The sequence below is a fragment of the Lasiosphaeria miniovina genome (assembly GCF_030549165.1).
Source record: "Lasiosphaeria miniovina strain SMH2392-1A chromosome Unknown B0T26scaffold_3, whole genome shotgun sequence".
NCBI lineage: Eukaryota > Fungi > Ascomycota > Sordariomycetes > Sordariales > Lasiosphaeriaceae > Lasiosphaeria > Lasiosphaeria miniovina.
The window spans coordinates 2,198,097-2,216,756 of NW_026848222.1; the positions used below are offsets into that span (position 1 = coordinate 2,198,097).

At 56.0% G+C, this 18,660-nt stretch overlaps 6 protein-coding genes across 6 annotated transcripts; 3 read left to right on the top strand and 3 right to left on the bottom strand.

The window, feature by feature from the left end:
* Nucleotides 1–413: 413 nt before the first annotated feature.
* Nucleotides 414–3,980, bottom strand: B0T26DRAFT_643714 (uncharacterized protein; the record flags this gene model as incomplete). Its single annotated transcript, XM_060437560.1, has 2 exons — nt 414–3,612; nt 3,739–3,980. 2 exons carry the CDS (start codon nt 3,978–3,980, stop codon nt 414–416), a joined length of 3,441 nt encoding a protein of 1,146 aa, XP_060298185.1.
* A 2,867-nt stretch (nt 3,981–6,847) lies between these two features.
* On the top strand, nt 6,848–8,285 carry B0T26DRAFT_640986 (uncharacterized protein; the record flags this gene model as incomplete). Its single annotated transcript, XM_060437286.1, has 2 exons — nt 6,848–7,091; nt 7,177–8,285. 2 exons carry the CDS (start codon nt 6,848–6,850, stop codon nt 8,283–8,285), a joined length of 1,353 nt encoding a protein of 450 aa, XP_060298186.1.
* A 1,200-nt stretch (nt 8,286–9,485) lies between these two features.
* On the bottom strand, nt 9,486–10,000 carry B0T26DRAFT_673986 (uncharacterized protein; the record flags this gene model as incomplete). The annotated part of the gene is made up of 2 exons (XM_060439659.1): nt 9,486–9,548; nt 9,611–10,000. The coding sequence occupies 2 exons, from the start codon at nt 9,998–10,000 to the stop codon at nt 9,486–9,488; spliced, it is 453 nt and encodes a 150-aa protein (XP_060298187.1).
* Nucleotides 10,001–11,714: 1,714 nt separating this feature from the next.
* B0T26DRAFT_749685 (uncharacterized protein) lies at nt 11,715–12,063 on the top strand (the record flags this gene model as incomplete). The annotated part of the gene is made up of 2 exons (XM_060445139.1): nt 11,715–11,731; nt 11,823–12,063. The coding sequence occupies 2 exons, from the start codon at nt 11,715–11,717 to the stop codon at nt 12,061–12,063; spliced, it is 258 nt and encodes an 85-aa protein (XP_060298188.1).
* Nucleotides 12,064–12,203: 140 nt separating this feature from the next.
* On the bottom strand, nt 12,204–14,018 carry B0T26DRAFT_739535 (permease for cytosine/purines, uracil, thiamine, allantoin-domain-containing protein; the record flags this gene model as incomplete). The annotated part of the gene is made up of 5 exons (XM_060443723.1): nt 12,204–12,900; nt 12,981–13,382; nt 13,471–13,638; nt 13,699–13,830; nt 13,891–14,018. The coding sequence occupies 5 exons, from the start codon at nt 14,016–14,018 to the stop codon at nt 12,204–12,206; spliced, it is 1,527 nt and encodes a 508-aa protein (XP_060298189.1).
* Nucleotides 14,019–15,943: 1,925 nt separating this feature from the next.
* On the top strand, nt 15,944–18,526 carry B0T26DRAFT_673989 (Sec1 family protein; the record flags this gene model as incomplete). The annotated part of the gene is made up of 7 exons (XM_060439660.1): nt 15,944–15,986; nt 16,057–16,094; nt 16,154–16,285; nt 16,320–16,374; nt 16,428–16,628; nt 16,695–16,834; nt 16,898–18,526. 7 exons carry the CDS (start codon nt 15,944–15,946, stop codon nt 18,524–18,526), a joined length of 2,238 nt encoding a protein of 745 aa, XP_060298190.1.
* Nucleotides 18,527–18,660: the final 134 nt, after the last annotated feature.

Consider the following 18,660-nt stretch of genomic DNA (forward strand, 5'->3'; position numbering starts at 1 on the left):
CACCGCCAAAAGTGATTCTCATGGTTTGTTTAGATAATAGTAAACGCCCAAAAGCAACCATGCTTGGTATTACTTGATGATATGCACCCCAAAACGCGCGTTCGCGTCAGTCCCTCCCCCACCAGGGTATAATTTGCCACCTGTTGATTTCCCATTATGTTCTCTGCCCGTCTATTGTGACGGGCCATGCTTTAACCCAGAAGTACAACCAGAACGCCCAGATGATAGCAGTAATGAGAGAGGGTATGCGGCGAGGAAGGTAATAAACAGGGAGAGGCTGAGCTCAAAAATAAAAGGAAAAGCAGAGAGCCATGGTATCTATCCATCTTGGCCCTCCGAATGCAAAAGAATAAAAACAATGAAAATGAAGAAGAAGCCCGAAATTCCAGGCGTCTTCGTCTTCGTCTTTGGGATTAGAGAAGGATAATATCGGCCTCGGAGAAGTCGGGCGGATTGCAGCCATAGACGACGCGGGCCTTACTGTCAAGCGCTGTACCCTTGTTAGTGATCCAGATATGCTTGCTAAAGTCCCTCGTGCGCCGAATCTCGTCGTCGCTGACTCCAAGGTCGTCCCGCGGTATCCAGACGGTGGGTCGGCGCGCGCGCAGTGCCGAGTGCTTGAACGCCTCGCGGACGAGGACTGCGCGCTCAGCGGGCAGCAGGTCCTCGATTTCATCGGCGAAGCCTCCCCAGAGTGCCTTTCCGATGGCCTGCTGTGCCTCGAGTTCTATGTACTTGCGCTTCTTTTCTCCGTTTCTCTTTTTCTGTTTCCGCATGTACTCGGCCACTTGAGAGCTGTCTGGGTCGTCGGCAACAGAGCCCAGCGTGTCCAGGGTATCACTTCGGGCTATTTTACCAAATTGGTCCCTGCCGTCGTCACCTTTTTCTCGTCTGACTTTTCTGTCTAGAAGCTCTTGTTGCCCCCGTTGAATTTGCTTGTCTTGTTCTTCTTGAAACATATTTCCACGGAGCTCAGCTTCGTCTTCGACAGTGACGGGGAGGTAAAGAAAGAGAGGACCGAAGGCAGTGTTGAGCAGGTACTGGTATATGGCGGTGAAGATGAGGGCGCCGAGCATGATGAAGGCTTGCGGGAGGCACGCGTTCCTGCCTTCCTCATCCTGGGCCAGGGAAAACAGGCCGATGAGGCACAGTTCCATGACGTAGAGGCCGGTAAAGGTCTGGTTGATAGCTCGCGGGTAGAGGACGCCGCCTGTGTCGGTCCGGAACCGCGTGACATAGAGCATGTTGTAACGGTTGGCGACCCAGAGCAGGCTGAACGTGATGATGGCAAAGATGGAGATGATGGGGGCGACGATGGAGTAAATCAGGCCGATGCAGGCAAAGTTGGTGTAGACGGGGAAGAACGAGCCCCAGGTGACCGAAGGAAGGTTGGTCTGGCGCTGCCACTTGGCTCTGGCCGTGCTGTCCGAGAGCCTCGAAATGACGAAATAGACGACCAGGGTTCCAATCTGAAGCAAGGTACCCGAGCTCGTCGACAAGGCCTGCAGTATCATGTAGGAGAAGAAGTAGTTGGCAGCCTTGGGCAGGTTGACGGCTAGGATGGTAGGCGTGCTGGTGAGATTGGTTCCGACATTGGCAATCGTCTGGAAGGTACCGGTAGTAATGGACACAACCAAGAAGACCTGGACAAACAAGAAGATGAAGTAATAGACCTGGACGACTTCCGACTTTTGAGAGCCCGTCTTGGATCCCTGGAATCCGGCCAAGAAGTCGAGAAGCTGGGGCACGAGGGCAAGCAGGATGGCGAGGATGATGGCCGGCAAGACACCGGCGACGGCCTTGGCAGCGTTGGCGACGGCTTTGTTGGCCTCGAGGAAGTGGAGCCAGCTGTACTTCTTGACCAGGGCGTCGAAGTTGGACAAGGACGCAGTCCAGGCGACGGGGAAGGCCCAGAGAATGATCATGGCGCCGACCATGGCGAAGACAATTATGCGCCTCGTCCATCCATCCCACCACTTGATGCTCATGTTGTCCCAGATGACATCGTTGGGCGAGATCTCGAGCATCCGGGGCGCCATGTGGCCCGGTAAATGGTGCGTAACGGCTTGGCAGGCCATGTGAGCGGCAACCTGGTGACGGAACTGGATGAAGGCCGTATTCAGCTTCGGGAAACGGTACTCGTGCTTTTGGTCTTCTTCGATTTCCAAGTTGAGCCTGGCCAGCTCGGCGCGGCAGTAGTAAATCGTGTCGACGCTCTTGCTGAGGAAAGGCAGGGCCGGGAGAAAGGGTACGAGCGGGATCCCGTGGGTTGGCCGGTCGCTTGGCTTGAGAAACTCGGCCCACGCTGCACGGTTGGGCCCGCTGTCCTCATTGATCGTCTTCCAGTCGACCGTGGTGGCCTCTGGATACTCGACCTTCTTCCCCTTCTCCGCAGCCTCGGCCGCAACCTCTTCTGGGTCTACCTCTTTCTCCTGGGGTTTCGGGGGCAGCAAGCTGCCCGTAGGAGCCCGCCAGAACTGAAACCACCTGGTCTTTTTCGGGTTGATCATTTCCTCCATGCTGGAGACCTTGCGGGTGGTGTTGCCCCAGCTAGTGCCGTATCCCGTCTTCTCGTCGAGAGTTTGGGCCGTCGAGCCACTGCGGCTACTGGCATTAGAACCGTTTCTTCTGACGCTTTGGTCGGCAGCTTGGAAAGAGCGGCTTGTACCGGCGGCCTGTATATTTCCCCTGACTCCTTTGAAGGCGCCCCTGGTTTTTTGAGCAGCAACGAGGGCGGCGTTCGCCTTGGCCCTTTCCCTGAGATGGGGTACCTCTTCATGGTCCCCAGCGCTTAGGCCCTCCGATTGTCTTGCGAGTGCGCCGGCTTGCTCGTCCTCGGCTCTCTCTCGCTTTAGTTTCTGGTCCTTGGACTCGCCCGCATGAGCAGTGGCCTCTTCTTGCTTGATATGGGCCCTTTTGGCGGCGCGGATCAGCTCCGTCTCAGCCTCCTCCAACTGCTGGTGGATGAGTTCACGTTCGCGGATTTTTTCGAGAAGTGGCCCGTAATCTCGCGCCAGCCATATGTTCTCGATACCGCCCGGGAACACGTCAAACAGACCTCTCAGGGCCTCATCAGTGCACCATTTGTCGGGGATTGAGGTCAGAAGCACCGTGTTGGCCGACGCTCGCAGCCGATGTTCGGGGCTTGTCAGGTAGTCCTGGCGGATCTTGATGTAGACGCGCAGTTCGACAAAGAAAACGAAGCAGACCCAAAAGATGACGCACAGCGCCAGACCGAGGTGCGCCCAGCGGCGAAACTGGTTCTTTGGCGAAATGTTGCCCCAGGCCAGAGTGTCGAGTCCCTTGGGAACGTTTGCGACGTAGGCGCCAACAGCTGTGGTCTTGTTGATGGCGGTGCTGTTGTCGATAACGTCTTGCCCCAGCCCGCCGATAAAGTTGAGGGGCACCAGTATGGGTATTACGACGAAGGCTATAGGAACGAAGATGACCAAGAGTGTTTTCAGATAGCGCAAAAAGAAGTAGGCGTCGAGCCCGCACTTTTTGATGACCTCTCGATCTTCGAACTTCATAAGCGCAAAGACCAGGGCCCAGTTGCTCGAGGGCGGCGACTGAGTGGTTTCTCGTTCTGGCACCAAATACGTCTTGGGTTTACTGCGGCCGAGGCAGGCTGGTTAGCTTGACCCTTGATATCTTTACCTCGAAAGGTACCTTGCATACACACACGCAGCGGGGGGAGGGAAAGTGGAGGAGGGGAAGGGAGGGGAGGTGAATACGCACTATATTCTTGGCAGAATATTTCGAAGGAGCAGGAAGAAGCTCATCTGTACGCCGAAAATGACAAACGAAGCCACCAGGGCTGTGGCGAAAGCGACGAGACTGATGCCCGACTGCTGAAGGGCGCTGCCCACACTGGGATCGTTGGGATCGGTGATGGTCGAGTTGGTCTGGGGATTGACGGTTGGCGATGCTGAGCTTGAGCTCGAGCTCGACGTCGACGTCGCCGAGGATGAAGTAGACATGATAGCGAGTATATTAGATTCCCTCTATTGCTATTATCGACTCGCTTGACTTCTCGCGAGCTGCCTTTGCGAGGCGCCCAACGGATGCACAAAGGGGCCGCCACTCAGTGGTGAGAATGTCACCCGAGCAGTGCGGCTTGCGCAGGCATTCGTTCCCACACCGTAGGATGTGCGTAATCGTCGGTAAGCAATAGGTGTTGTAGTGTTGTGCCGAGGCGAAGTCAGTTCTCGGTCTCGGTTTCGGTCTCGATCTCGATTCCGCTCTCGAGGGTCTTGTCGCTTGTCGTGCACGGCTGAGCAAGGGCGGACAAGACGAAGATACGGCACCTCAAGGGGAAAAAAGGGTCTATCTTAAGGAAAGGAAAGGAAAGGTCTGAGGGAGGGCGAAGAAGGATCGGGTCGGGTGGGGATGCTAGAATGTTAAGGCGCCGCGCGCGCGAGTCTGTCGGTCGGTCCTTGTCGATATCGAAGCCAAGCCCCGAGCTAGAATCCCCCAAAAAAGGGTCAAAGAATAAATGCAATGCAGTGGAGGGGAAGGGCAGGACAGGGGAGAAAGGCGCGTCTGCCCGTCGTGGTCATGGAGACAAACGAACAGTAAAAAAAAAAACCCGGTCGGTAACCCGGTATCAAAGCTCGCCTTCCATGTTTTCAAAGCCAGACGTGTAAACGCTCGGCTGGGCAGGCCATGAAACTGGGCTACTCAACCCTCCCGCGATCAAGAAACCCAGACCTTGATTCGTCCGAAACAGGACCTTATTGGCCCTGCCCGGTGACGTCTGCGGCTGCCACAGCCGGGGAACCGATCCCTTGCTAGCCAATCGCTGCCAATCGCTGCCAAAGATCGGCGTGGCGCTAAGAATCCAAAGTGGGGGGTCATCCCCCCCATTAGCCCCTGGCGTGCAATTGCGCGCGTGCTGGAACCCCGCGGCTTTGTCCTCCAGCCAAACAATCAGACACCCTAAAATCCTTTGCCGGGTATGCCCTTTGCTCTTTGATGATGAGCATGGGAGTCCTTTGACGCGCGCTTCCAATTTCTCGACGCCGGGGATTTTCGGCACGCTTTGTCTGTTGATCATTATTCGTTATTTTTATTCTATTCACTAATCTTTTTTTGTCTTACGTGGACCTAACGGCAGTTTGCCCTTGTTGGGAGCTCGAGCACTTTTTACTTTACTGTCGCTCGTCTTCGCTTGTCGCTTTGAAACGCGTTTCATCGTTGGCTTCCGTGTCAGCCACACCTGCTCCCGTAACGGGTCAAGTCTCGATGCTAATAATCTTTAATTTCAGACGGCGCAGCTAATTCGCCTAATACAGACGAGAATACGTTGTTGTCACGGAGCCAATTCGCGTATCCCGATGGTTATACTCGCAATCTTTGTCGATTGCTCATGTGGCTGGTGAACACGTACAAGTCAGTACTTTCTCGTTGCAGCTCCACAACCCACAGAATGAAGTGGTCCAGGTTTGATTATCAGAGCTAGGCCAGGCCGCCAGCCTGGCCTGTGTTGCGCTGATAGATCGTGGGTTCTTTTGCGTTTTGGTTGGTGTTGGTTCGAACATTCAGCACCAACGATTCATTATTTGGATCACAAAGGCGCTTTTGGTGCTCAATATAATGTACTCGGGATGCACAATACATGCAAGCGTGCTGGCAGCTGGATCAAATGGCGGGGCAACATTTCTCCCCCACAACTAGCGCCAGCAAAGCGTCAGCCGGGAAGATCCCTCACACAGACGAGATTCGCAGGGGGACCTCCCGGCTCCTTGCAGATTCCAGTGCTGGGCCACCCGGCAGTATTTCAAGTTCCGAGCAACGACGGATAAAACCCGGCGAGCTGGTTCAACACCGGACGACCGGTCGACAAGCTCGGGTGCCTCTGCGACGCGCATGACTGACCGCCTTACCTAGGTGCGCCGTTGGCGCACCTAGGTAGGTATTAAAAGATCGATTCCCCGGACTGCCCTGGTGCGTGCACAAGCAGTGCGGGATGGCCGCCCGCGATTGCCCGCGGGCTGAAGGGAGCGGTCCAGGGCTGCAAAATGAGCCCTAGCCAAGTATCCGATGGGCTTCAGAGTCAAGTACGAAGGGCCGTCGCGCGGCCGTCGAGGTCCAGCTGGTCGCACATCAAGGTTGCGCAGGTATCGACAATGAATGATCGCCGCGGCGAATGGATTTTCCAGGCCTCAACATTGACTACCTCCCCTGTACGTACGGGGTAAGGTAGTTCTAGGCACATTTCTCCCGGCACTGAGCTTCCCCGCACCGCCCACTTCACCACACACCACCCTCCACCACCTCCACCCACAGACTGTCGTTTTCCGCCCCCTCTCTACTACCCGAGGCTCACCCATGGTTCCCGTCATGCCCAGCCCAGGTTCTAGGCTTGACGACGCCCCATAAACTGGGAGCGGGAACATATTTCACCACCCATGAGGACGCCGTTGTCGACGAATAGAGTATGCGTCCGAGGTGTCGTGTCCTTGTGCAGCAGATGCCGATGCCGAGTCGTGGGCCGACTGACGCCCGTGTACCGTCTGTATGCTATACTACCTACCCAACTTTGCTTGGTACGGACATTGAGTAAGGCAGGAAGGTAAGTATATAAGAGAGAGAGCTGTTCTATATACCGGCAAAATTAAGAGGCAGTAGATTGCTTTAGCCGCTTGCTTGCTTACCCACCTATCTCTACCTACCCCGACATAGACGTACTTAAAACCCAACTTCCGGGTTGTGACTTGATCGACACTCGCATTGTCGCTGTAGCTTGGACCCGTTCAAACTCCAACTCGCCCAAGAACCGAGCTCTTGTGCGCTCTCCCTCACCCTCGGCCTCACTTCAGCCTCAGCCTCACTCGGCCTTGCAATTATGGCCGACTTCCGTGACCTGCGCATCGTCATCATTGGCGCCGGCATGGGGGGCCTGGGGAGTGCTCTGGCATTTGCCAAGAAGGGGTTCAAGCACATCGATGTCTTCGAGACGGCTTCGAATCTAGGTTTCGTCGGTGCCGGCATTCAGCTTCCCCCCAATGTTGCTCGCGTGCTAGATCGGCTCGGGTGCTGGGACGAGATCGAGAGGGAGGCCACAGACGTCAAGGACACTAGCATCAGACGTAAGAGACAGCCCTCCCTGCAAAAGCAATGTCACTCAACAGGCCTCGAACGTCGCTGACCTCGTCGATTGGATGCGCCGCGCAGAGGGGAGTACAAATATCGAGCTGGCACACGTGAACATGCCCGACGTGCGTGAGAAGTTCGGCCAGCCCCACTGCACGGGGCACCGGGCGTCGCTCGCCGGCGGGCTGTACAACGGCTGCAAGAAGGAGAGCGCCATCACGTTCCACTTCTCGACGGCTCTCGTGCGCGTCGACTCGTGGGCGCCGCGGCCGATGCTGACGGTGAAGCCGCGCGACAGCGAGCCGTACCAGGTCACGGCCGACGTGGTGCTGGCGTCGGACGGCATCAAGTCGGTCACGCGCACGCAGATGCTCGCCGACGCGCTCGGCGCCACGTCCGAGGAGGAGGACACGGGCCAGGCGGCGTACCGCATCATGCTGACGCGGGCCGAGATGGCGCACGACGCCGAGATGCTGGCGCTGCTCGATAGCGACACGGTGGTGCGGTGGATCGGCGAGCGCCGCCACATCATCGCGTACCCCGTCAGCAGCCACAATATCTACAACCTGTCGTCGGCGCAGCCCGACGACAACTTCGCCGCCGCCACCAACGCCACGTACACGACGCGCGGCTCCAAGGCGGCCATGCTCGACGTCTTCGCCGACTTCTGCCCGCTGGTCCACCGCATGCTCAACCTGGTGCCCGACGGCGAGGTGTGCGAGTGGAAGCTGCGCGTGTACAAGGAGCTGCCGACCTGGACCCACGGCAGCGTGGCCCTGCTGGGCGACGCCTGCCACCCGACGCTGCCGCACCTGAGCCAGGGCGCCGCCATGGCCATCGAGGACGGCGCCGTGCTGGCCGAGTGCGTAGCGCGCGTGCCAGCCGAGAGCCTCGCCGGCGACTCTGATTCTTCCGCCGCCGCCATCGCCAAGGCCCTCAAGGTCTTTGAGCTGCTGCGCAAGCCGTACACGACGATGCTGGTCGACCTGGCCTCCTTCTCGGGGCGCACGCTGCACCTGGGCGAGGGCAAGGCTAAGGAGGAGCGTGACGCCGCCTTCCGCGACGGCGCCAAGACGGGCTCCGTGCCCGACAAGTGGGCCAGCCCCGACGTGCAGAAGATGATCTACTCCAACGACTGCGTCCAGGTCACCGCCGACGAGTTCGACAAGCTGTATGCCACTCTTGCGTGATCATCTCGCAGAGAGAAAGGAAACCCCTGAGAGGAAGAAAAATAAGAGCCAGAAACTCTCTACTGAGTCTTTGGATAAATATTTTACAAAGTGGGTCCCATGGACGGCGCACCCGCGTATATAGGTATTGAGGTATAGAGAGATGACGATGATGGAGGAGATGCGGGCGGAAGATCAAAGGGGGTGAAGCTTCTCTCCCAAGCTCCAATCCCCTTTTTTCGACACACCTCTTTGATATATATATAATTTTTAGACTAAATCACTGTATATCCCCGAACCCAGACAAACAATCAAGCGCCAGTACTCGGCGAAGTTTGGTGTGTGTCACCTGCGCGTGTTTGGTTTCGGGGTTCACTAGTGATTGTTTGTAAGCCCGTGTGGCTACCGCAATTTTATCTTTTATTCTCAAACCCTAATGACGATACCTATTTGGAACCGAATAGGTACCTAAGTAGCAAATAACTACCAAATAAACGAAGGATACAGTAACGCGTTTACGTCGGTGGTACCTGTGGCAATAACGTATGTAAATATCCGTTGCAAAAAGTAAATCGATTATTCAGTATCGCTAAAGAGGTGAATAAAAAATAAAGCGAACAGAAAAAGGAAAAAAGCGTCCCCAGGCCGGATAGTAGTAACACCAACAAATGAGAAATCACTTCAAAAAAAAGGGTGAGGATACAGCGCGCCGTTACTAGCGCCGCGTGACATGGATAGTTAGGGAGGTAGTTAAATTTTAAGGGGAAAGAAGATATGCAGACACCGCGCCCTTTCCTCATATATATGTCAACGGGGGGCTTGCTCATTTCAAATATAGAGCTTTGTGTACGGTACTCCCCAACACTTGGCCATTCACGCGGGAATAAAGAAAGGGGAGGTGAGGACGGAATCCCTCTTGAGTGACGTTGTGGCCGAGCAACGCGAATTCGGGCATGGCGCGTGGATTTCCTGCAGGTTTTTCTCGCCGCACTTCGCCGATCGCAGCGCTCCAATTGCGTATGGCCCTTTCGCCCCCATTGCGTTGCGACTGGTGAATGGCGGGGGGCTTAATTCTCGTCATCTGTTGTCGTGGTTTTCTTTTTTTCTCTCCCGGGTATATAGTAATCTTGCTCGTTTTCGTACGTCTCCTCCCGCTAACAAGCTCCAATATAGAACCTGGAACCTACGGCAGAGAAGCGTGCGCGTGTCGAAAAAGTCGATTTAGAACAACAGTTCGAGACAGCAGCAGCATGCCAGAGCACCGAGACACGCTCCCATCAAGCCCTGCAGAGTGAGAGAGGTGTCAGTCAAACACGCCAGTGGCGAATAAAAGGAGCTAAACTCACAGATGACGCTCCCTTGTCTTGCTGTTGCGGAGGATAGTAGCCGCCCTGCTGGGGTGCATAGTAGGCTCCCGGCGGCCCCTGTTGAGGAGGGTAGAAGCCCTGCTGCGGAGGGCCCTGCTGCGGGTAGTAGCCCTGCGGCGCGGGCGAGCCGCCGTACCCCATGGGCGGATGTGGCGAGCCGCCATATCCCGCTGGTGGCTGTGGGGAGCCGCCGTAGCCCGCCGGCGGCTGTGGGGAGCCGCCGTAGCTGCTGTTGTTGGGCTGGCCTCCCGGCGAGAAATATCCTCCTGGGGCGGGCGAGTGTGAGGGCGAGCCACCCTGGTACGTGGGTTGAGGTGACTGCAGACCGCCCTGTGTGTATGCAGGCGGTTGTTCCAGCTTTTGCGACATTTTTGAGAAGAGGATCTGTGTGTGGTGTGTGGGTGGTATTGATTTGGTCGCGAGCCTTGCGATTTCGGCGAGATTGTTGAATGAGTTGAGGCCTGCTCTGTTCGAATTATCGCGGTATTCGGATGTCGCCGGTCGGTCGAGATCGATGGATGTGAGATGGACCGAGACGGTGTTGCGCAATCGGTTCGAGTGAAGGATAACGACGACGACGGATTTCAATTGACGTGGTTGTAGAAGTGGAAATTAACTTGGCGCAGGCGTGGGGAACCCAAGGCTAGGTGATCCTTTTTGTTGGCTTGGCCTGGCTTACAGGAATAGGGTAGGGATGCGATAGTTTTTTTTAGGAAAAGCCGCCAAGCAGGAGGGACGGGTCCCCGGCGAGAATATACAGAGTATGGGCGCTGGCCTTGGAGCCTTACTTGAAGATTCCTCTCGGCCCCTCGCAAGGAAGGTGTGGCGATGCTGCGCGTTTGGGATGGGGCAGGTAGCGTTTAGTGCTGTATAGCACACTACTCAGTAAGGTGACCCAGGAGGTGCTGCGGCGGCGGCGCGGAGGCGGCGTACGTCGATGCGCGGATTCGACGCAAACCCCGACAGGCGAATGCGACAAAGCTTATTATCTCCGAGGCTGGGGGCTTGCGCAACAACCGAGCATGGCCGGCGGTTGGGAGAAGAGAATGCACGGTGAGAATGGAATCTGTCGTTCCCGTCGATTGAGAACAAAGACGTTCAAAAGTCAAATAGCATGGAATCGGTCGGGCAACCTAATGCCAAGCCACGCCCCGGCATGTTCGGCAGGCGCGCTGGGGACTCTTTCGTTCGGGACCCTGGAATGCGTCCCCTTCGGCCAGGTCAAACCTTGGCTGTCTCAGCGCATGTGTCGGGCGTCGATGGGGATAGAAGGGGGGTCCATTTGTTGAAGAGTGAAGACTGCGTATAAAGCTGCGCCACCTTGCCTTACGAGGCAGGCCCGTTTGACAAGACGCATACGTACCTGCTACCTGAGGTACTGTGTAAGTAGGATGCGTATAGTGTCATGTCGCTGTGTCCAACGGAGGTTGGGCGCCGTTGGCCGGTCAGGATTCCGGTTGATGGCTCCACCGTTATCGATCACTTACACCACTTACCGCTCAATACGGAAGACACTGAGATGGAATCGGAAGCGACCCCATCCCGGTCCGAATCCCATGCGAAACGCCTAGCGAGCCAAGGCCAAGATCAGATTGATTATGTGGGGCTATTATTGGCCCACAGTCTTCCCCCAACTCACCTTACCTTACTTGGCAGCTTCCAAATGTTCCATTGTCTTTCTTTTCCCCTTTGGCATTGGCTGAACATCTTCAGAAGCAAAAAAAGGAGTTCATCGGAGATGAAAAGGCTGCAAACACTGCCTCGAGCTCCCTGACAGAAGCCCCGATATATCATCTACGGCTGGTTTGGTTTTGCGAGAAGAATAAGACGGGGTCGGGTCTTGCGTCTCTACCAGGAAACCACCTTCCCAATATAAGCCGGAGCCGACGAGGCAGATTTCGCCCTCGTCTGTTATTGCACCGCTCCCACTCGGCGTGCCATTGTTCCTACGGCCAGTATCTTTCCATTTATTTAGCACTGCCTCGCCCTAAATCACAGCAAGCACTGCGACCTTGAGCAGCACGCAATTATTCAACTTCTTTTACCCAAAAAAGAAAAAAAGAAAAAAGAATAAAAGACCAAAATGGCTGCTTGCGAGGAGTTCCTCACCTTCCCGCCTCAAGACGCCCTGCGGCTGGAACCCCACCTCCCACCAGCAGCAGGAGCAGAGGGAGCAGGACGGGTAACGCAGGACGGGCGGGGGCCAAGTCATCAACTCGCTGCTGGCGCCACCCGATAGTCCTCTGATCGACTCGGTAATCGTCACCATTGCGCCGACGTGGCTCGGCCAGGGCGGCGTCGTCGTGTCGCCGCCCCGGACCCTCGACGGCAGCGGGAACCCCGCGTCCCCCATGCGGCTCGCCGGCGTGTCTTGGCACCCGCTTGGCGAAGACATCGTTCTATGCGGTAGGATTTCAAGAAGCTCGGAGTAAACAAACCTGTTTATTCTCGTGTTGTATTCTCTGTCTCAATGGCGTCCCCATGCTCCCAGTCTCACGTCTGATGGTTTCTGTTGTGCAGAACCAACTCATATATGTGCAACTGACTATGGACTATACACAATGCACGCCTTTCACAGATGACCTCGCCATTTAATCTCAAGCCATCGGAAAGGGAGGTAGAATAGGGCCGTCACGGCAATGGCCATCTCAAAGCCAATGTCGCCCGTCGTCTCAGCAATAGGGCCTGTGTACCACGGCTCAGCCATGCCGGGAACAACCAGCGCCATACTGACAAGGGAGGCCCCCAGAGCCGCGATCCCCGGCGGCAGTTTGCGCGCAACGTTCCAGATGGCATGGTCGTATGTTGTGAAGTCCATTCGGCGGAACACAACCATCTCCATGATGATCACGGCATCGAAGCAGCCCGCCCAGTACCCGATGACGGCGAGGAAATTGATCAAACTCTCCTCCCACTGCTCGGCAGCCCGGATGGCAAAGGGAATCATGATGGCCATCGTAATTATGATGAACACAAACCGGTGAACCTTGGCGAAAGGCGGTAAGAGCATCTGGAGGTTTAGGGACACGCTGTACATGGATATAGCAATGCTACCGATCACGCTCAGGGCTAGCATCACGACGATGAATTCGCCAAAGCCCCCCGCCGGCGTTAGCATTTCATGCATAACGCCGCCTACTCCTGTGGCTTCATAGGCTGCGGCCCAAGACTCGACATTGGGAATGGCCCCGCCAATGGCAGCACCCAGAATCAGAAGCGGCACCGAAGGCAATAAAAAGCCCGAATATAAGTAGAGGAAGACCTTGACCCTTTACCCGAGATATCATTAGCTTGCGGCACTAAGGAATATAGATTGCGGACTCGCAACCGGGCGCAAATCGGCACGTACTTAGATACACCCGTGGGGTTGTGGTAGGTTGAATAGTCCGACACGGTACCGCCAAAGGTGATGAAGTAGCCCGCGATCAGGCTGCCATAAGACAGTACCTGGGAAGCAGTTGCCGGCTCGACTTCGGTCTGCAAGTACAAATTCTTACCCCCGCAGCCGACGGCAATGATGATGGCAATCAAATTGGGGATCCATGTCCAGCGCTCCCAGAAGTGCACCGCATTGAATCCCAGCAAAGAGACGGCAAAGGAAACCAGGCAGGTGATGACGATGCCGACATTGATGCTGACTTTGTCTGGGTTAAGAGACGCAATGGCCTGGCCGCCAACAACGGCCGAGACGAGGGAAAACCCGGTCACAGTGGCAGCGTTCAGGAGGAGAGGGATGGTGACGAGGTACCGCCTATTTGTGTGGAAGTACTTGATCAGCTTCATACGGCTGGCCCTGAAGAAAGGCAATATGTGGGGACGTGAAGGGAAAGACGACTCACCCGAACGAGTACCTGGCCAGTACTAACTGTCTCAAGCCCGTGTCCATGCCAGCGATGCCCATGAAGGCTGGCGGAATGCATGTGAGCATGCTGAAGAACAAGATGACCAGCGAGGCATCTCTCAAGCTCATGCCGAAGCCCAGGGTGGCCAAGATGCCGGTAGGAAGGCTACATGTGACACTTGTTAGCAGCTTTCCTCTCCCAAGGGACGAGTTGGGTGTTGCTCACGGTAATAGGCACAGGAGACAAGTGAAAAAGACTGTGAATAGGTGGCTGTACTGGGTGCTGGTACGACGCTCGATTGGCACAGGTTTGATGCCGTTTTCCTCGATGCCAGCGTCGATAAGTCTCTGGTACCATCTGGGGTGTTTTTCAGGGTGGACTTCATAGACCTCGCCGTCCTTGACGGTGAGTATCGACACCAGGCTCTTCCAGAGTGCATGCTTTCCATGGGAAGATGGCCCCGGCGCTTGAGTCTTGTCGAGCTCCTGTCTCTCGAGATCACTCGACTCGTTCTTCCGAGGCTCGGAAGGGCCTGTGTAGGACATGACGATGAAGCCAGGCAAGCAAGATGGGGTACAGAAGACCAGGGGCAAAGGTGAGGGGGAACATAAAAGGCGGTACAAGCTGCCTTATTCTGGAGGAGGGGTAAGACTGGTGCTTGGGGTAGGGTGCGGGGAGCGTGGACGAGGGAGAATGAGGAGGTGAAGAGCGGCAGATGGTCTAGATATTGGCCACACATGAATATCGCTTGTGTATTTGTGGCCCTCGGTGGGAAGCTGCTGACGTCCCATATCTCTCGGACAGCAAACTAAGAAACGGCTTGCGTGCTTGAAGGGGTAGCTGGAAGCTGGGTTGACGGGACGAACCTCTGCCGATAAGGAGAGACATGCAGAAAAGGGGACTAGCTATGCGGTCCTCATTATTGGCAGTGTCGATTGGACCAAGGGACCTGGGGGCCGGCAAGACTGGACAAGACTGGGCCGTGACTGGCGCAATGACAGCGCAGGTGTCCAGTGGCTGCCGTGGGTTTGCAGGCAGGGACTGGCTATCTAACGTCGTCTGTCCATTTGCCCTGGGCAAGCCCTCGTGTGAGCACAATGGCCGGGGATGGCATACAATAGGTTAGGTTGCCCACGGCAAGGCTGGCAGTTGACATGTGCAGCTCGTAGTGCGACCATGAGATGGGATGGGATGGTATGTACACTATTGTATTGTATGTACGTACAATACATATTGCCACGTCCAGCACTCAGGTGGCTGCCCCGCCCGCCGAGATGATTGCGGAATGGAAACACCCATATCCGTAGGCCGGAGAGGATCGAAGTGGTGAAGAAAACATTGCGGCCGCCGCATCCGCGTAGTCATCCGCCGGCAGGGTGCTAGTTCCGCATGTCAGGGCCCGCAACTCCCGTCATCCAACGTGGGGGGGCTTCGAGGCCGAGCGAGGCTCACGTTTCTTTTTTTTTTGTCGCAGTACGAATGCGGCTCGGGTGTCGGGCCCAAGCTGTCAGTGACTCAGGCTTGGACGAAAGAACTACCAATTGGCACTGTCACGGCAGGCTGACGGCAATCGTGTGGGGTTGGAAACCAAGAGCCCAGCCTCGATCCAGCAGTGTCGGCAGGCACTTTGGCAGGTATCGCGCTAAGGTCGGAGCCCTGAAAAGGGTTAGTATCTTTTCTCCGATGTGTAGCCCAGGTAGTCTGTGATGTTGACGAATTGGAGGTAGAAATGCACAATGCCTCACTTACCAAGGGTTCAAGGCATGAGACGAGTACTACACAAATGGTAAGCCAGGGGGGGTCGAACAGGGCATCGCCCAAGCAGTAAGCTCCCGTGGTTTGATTGATTCGTATTGTTGATATACTAGTTAGTAGTAACATGACTGCAAATGGCGGGAGAAGGCAACTGGGGGTTTTGATATATCGTCACACCGTTTAAGGCACATGATGTTGTACGGATACACGGGGGATGAAATGGGAGAAGACGAACGGGCAGCTTCCTAGGAGGGAAGGGCAATAGGCTTGCCGTGAAACCATCGCATCTGCCAAGCACCCCTCGGACCCCACCCCACCTTGCTTGGCTTGGCAAGGATGAGCACAGTTGGCGAGTGTCAACCCGCTGAGCCTCCTTATGTCGAGCCCACTCAGTGTTTCGCAGTTGTTGGACCCTGAGAACAGACGGCAACCCAGCAGCCGACCATCTCCAATTTTCACGATTCTTGCCGGCCGCCGTCTTACTTTATTCTGACCTTTGCTCAATCTCGCCTCTCGCCTCTCGACTACGATTTGGTACCTCACCTCGACCACCCTCTCGTCTCTAGGTCCTTACCTTACCTTGCTTAGGCTAGGGAGCTCCTCTATATTCCACGGCCAGCGCCAAAACTAACGCCCAGGCACCTACGCCTGTACGTCGACAGCTGCGCGCGCGCGCCTGCTCCAGGCCTGAGTCGCCAGGCTTAACGTAACCGCCATGGACCGCGGCGGCATCTCTATTATTGACCAGCAAAAAGATGGTAGGCCCAGTCTCAACACCCAGGCCTCGATGGCGCGCCGAAACGTTCTAACATTTTGCCCCTCCAATAGCTATCATCAGTGCCGTCAAGAAGATCACCCAAGGCGAGGTGAGTCCGACCCCATTACCCCACCTCCTACCCCCGCTATATACTCTATTCTCGGCCAGCGTCCCGAGAGGCAGAAGCCGAGACAGATCGAGACAGAGATCGAGACAGAGATCGAGACAGAGACATGGGGGGCCCAGGAGAGAAAGAGGAAGATAGAGAACGCTCTGGCTAATCCGCGAATTACACCCCTAGTGGAAAGTCTTGGTCGTCGACGAAAATGCCAAGCGAATCCTTGATAACACGGTCAAGGAGGCCGACCTCCTCAACAACAACATCGCCAGTGAGATGCGCCCCTCCCCGGCTTGTGGCCGCCCACCGCTAAAGAGGCCACAGATATCGAGCGCATTGAGGAGAAACGGGACATGAACCCGGGCATGGATGCTATCTACATCCTGTCGCCCCAGCCCCACATCGTCCAGTGCCTGGTCGCCGACTTTGAGCGTCGACGCTATAGGAGAGCCTTTTTGTTATGGACAGCCATCCTCCCAAAAGAACTCAGCGACATGCTGCGCGGCGCAAAGTCCCAGATAGCAGGTACATACAGCCCCCAAGCAATTGGTACCTCTCGTGTCCGCCCCCTTGCTCACCCTCCGTCCGCAGGCTATAAGACTCTACTTGTCGATTTCTACCCTCGCGAGTCGCATCTCGTAACATTCCAAGACCCGTACAGCTTCCCCGTCCTCTATCACCCGTCCTGTAATGATCTAGTGGCAAAACATTTGCAAACACTCGCCCAAAGAGTGCGTAGAAACCACCCACTTTGACATACGCCAGAAATATACAGCTAAATTTTCGCCTTCTAGATTGTCGGCATATGTATCGCTTTGGGCGAGATGCCCAAGGTACGCTACTATCGACCCAAGAATCCAACCCACGAGGCGGCCGTCTTGTGTACCCACCTGGCACGCTTCGTGCAAAAGGAGCTCGACGCCTACCAGTCGTTCGACCCAAACTTTTCAGCGCCTACTTCGCGGCCTCAGCCCGTACTTGTCATTACCGACAGGTCAATGGACTTGGTAGCACCTCTCGTCCATGAATTCACTTACCAGGCCATCGCCCACGACCTTCTTCCCGTAGAAGACGGAGAAAGGGTGACTTATTGCGTGACGTTTAACGAGGGTACGGACAAGGCGGAAGAAAAGGTTATGGAGCTCGCCGAAACGGACAGTCTATGGATTGAAAACCGCCATCGCCATATGATCCATACGATTGAAAAGCTCGGAGGCGACTTCAAAAAATTCCTCGAGAGCAATGCCCATTTCACAAAAGACAGCTCGCAAACAACAATGAACACCATAAAGGCAATGATGGCGGACATGCCCGAGTACACCGCAATGAAGGAATTATATTCGCTTCATGTCACCATGGCACAAGAGGCTCTGAGGGTTTTCGGCGAAGACAAAATCCCAGACCTGGCACCCGTCGAGCAGACATTAGCGACTGGCCTCGACGACGACCTGAAAAAGCCGAAGAACGTCCTGGACCAGGTTGTTCGGCTGCTAGACCAAGACGGCATCAAACCATTGAACAGACTACGACTGATTGCTCTCTACATCTTGTACCGCGACGGCTTGATCCCCGAGGACATTAATAGGCTCCTAGCCCATTCGTCTTTGCCGCAGTCCGAGGCCGACAAGATCCTCAATCTCGACCTGCTCGGTGCCCAGACCACACACGGGCTGAAGGATGCTCGGCCAGCGCCGCCTCCGCTGTTCCCGCGGACCACGATCAACATTCCTCAAGAAGAGGAGTACATCACGTCGCGCTTTGAACCCGCCGTCAAGAGCATGCTGGAAGATTTGTGCCGCGGCTCCCTCGACCCGGATTCGTTTCCCTACACCAACCCCCCACCAGATGTTGCTGAGGAATCGCTCGCGTCTCAAGCCTCTCTCCGCTCTGCCGCGCCGAGATGGGCCTCGGCGAACCGCCGCCAAGTCGAGAACCGACAGCGCATTGTTGTCTTCATAGCAGGCGGTGCCACCTACTCGGAGACGCGCGCGTGTTACGAGGTCTCTGAAAAGCTCAATCGCGATATTTTCCTCGCCACCAGCCATATGCTGTCGCCCGAATTGTTTTTGCGTCAGGTCGGCGACCTCTCCGTTGACAGAAGGCGGCTCGGCTTGCCCATGGATCAGCCGAAACCCCGGCCGCCCGCTCACATCTTCGACCCCCCAACCCCTCCGGCGCCCATGAGCCCACCCTTCGGCGTCGGCCCGGGCGGTTCGCGCAGTCCCCCCGTCGGCGTTCAGCCGCCCTCCAACAGCCTCGCTGCCATGACGCTCAACGGCCCCGCCGGCCAATACCCAGCGCCACCCCAACCCGTCAACGGCGGCCCCGACCGATCTGGCGCTGGTATCCCGCCAGATAGCGGCAAGCCCAATAAACTATCTAAAGAAAAGAAACTACGCGGCCTCTTTGGCAAGAAGAAATAGTCTTCCCGTCGTGGGGTGCACTCCTCTTGGTACTTGGCAGTGGCGGTGGCGGTGTAAAAGGGAGGCATGCCTCGAAATTGGAGGTTTTCTTTTCTCTTCCTTTGCTTTTTTTTTTCTTTTTTTCTTCAATTTCT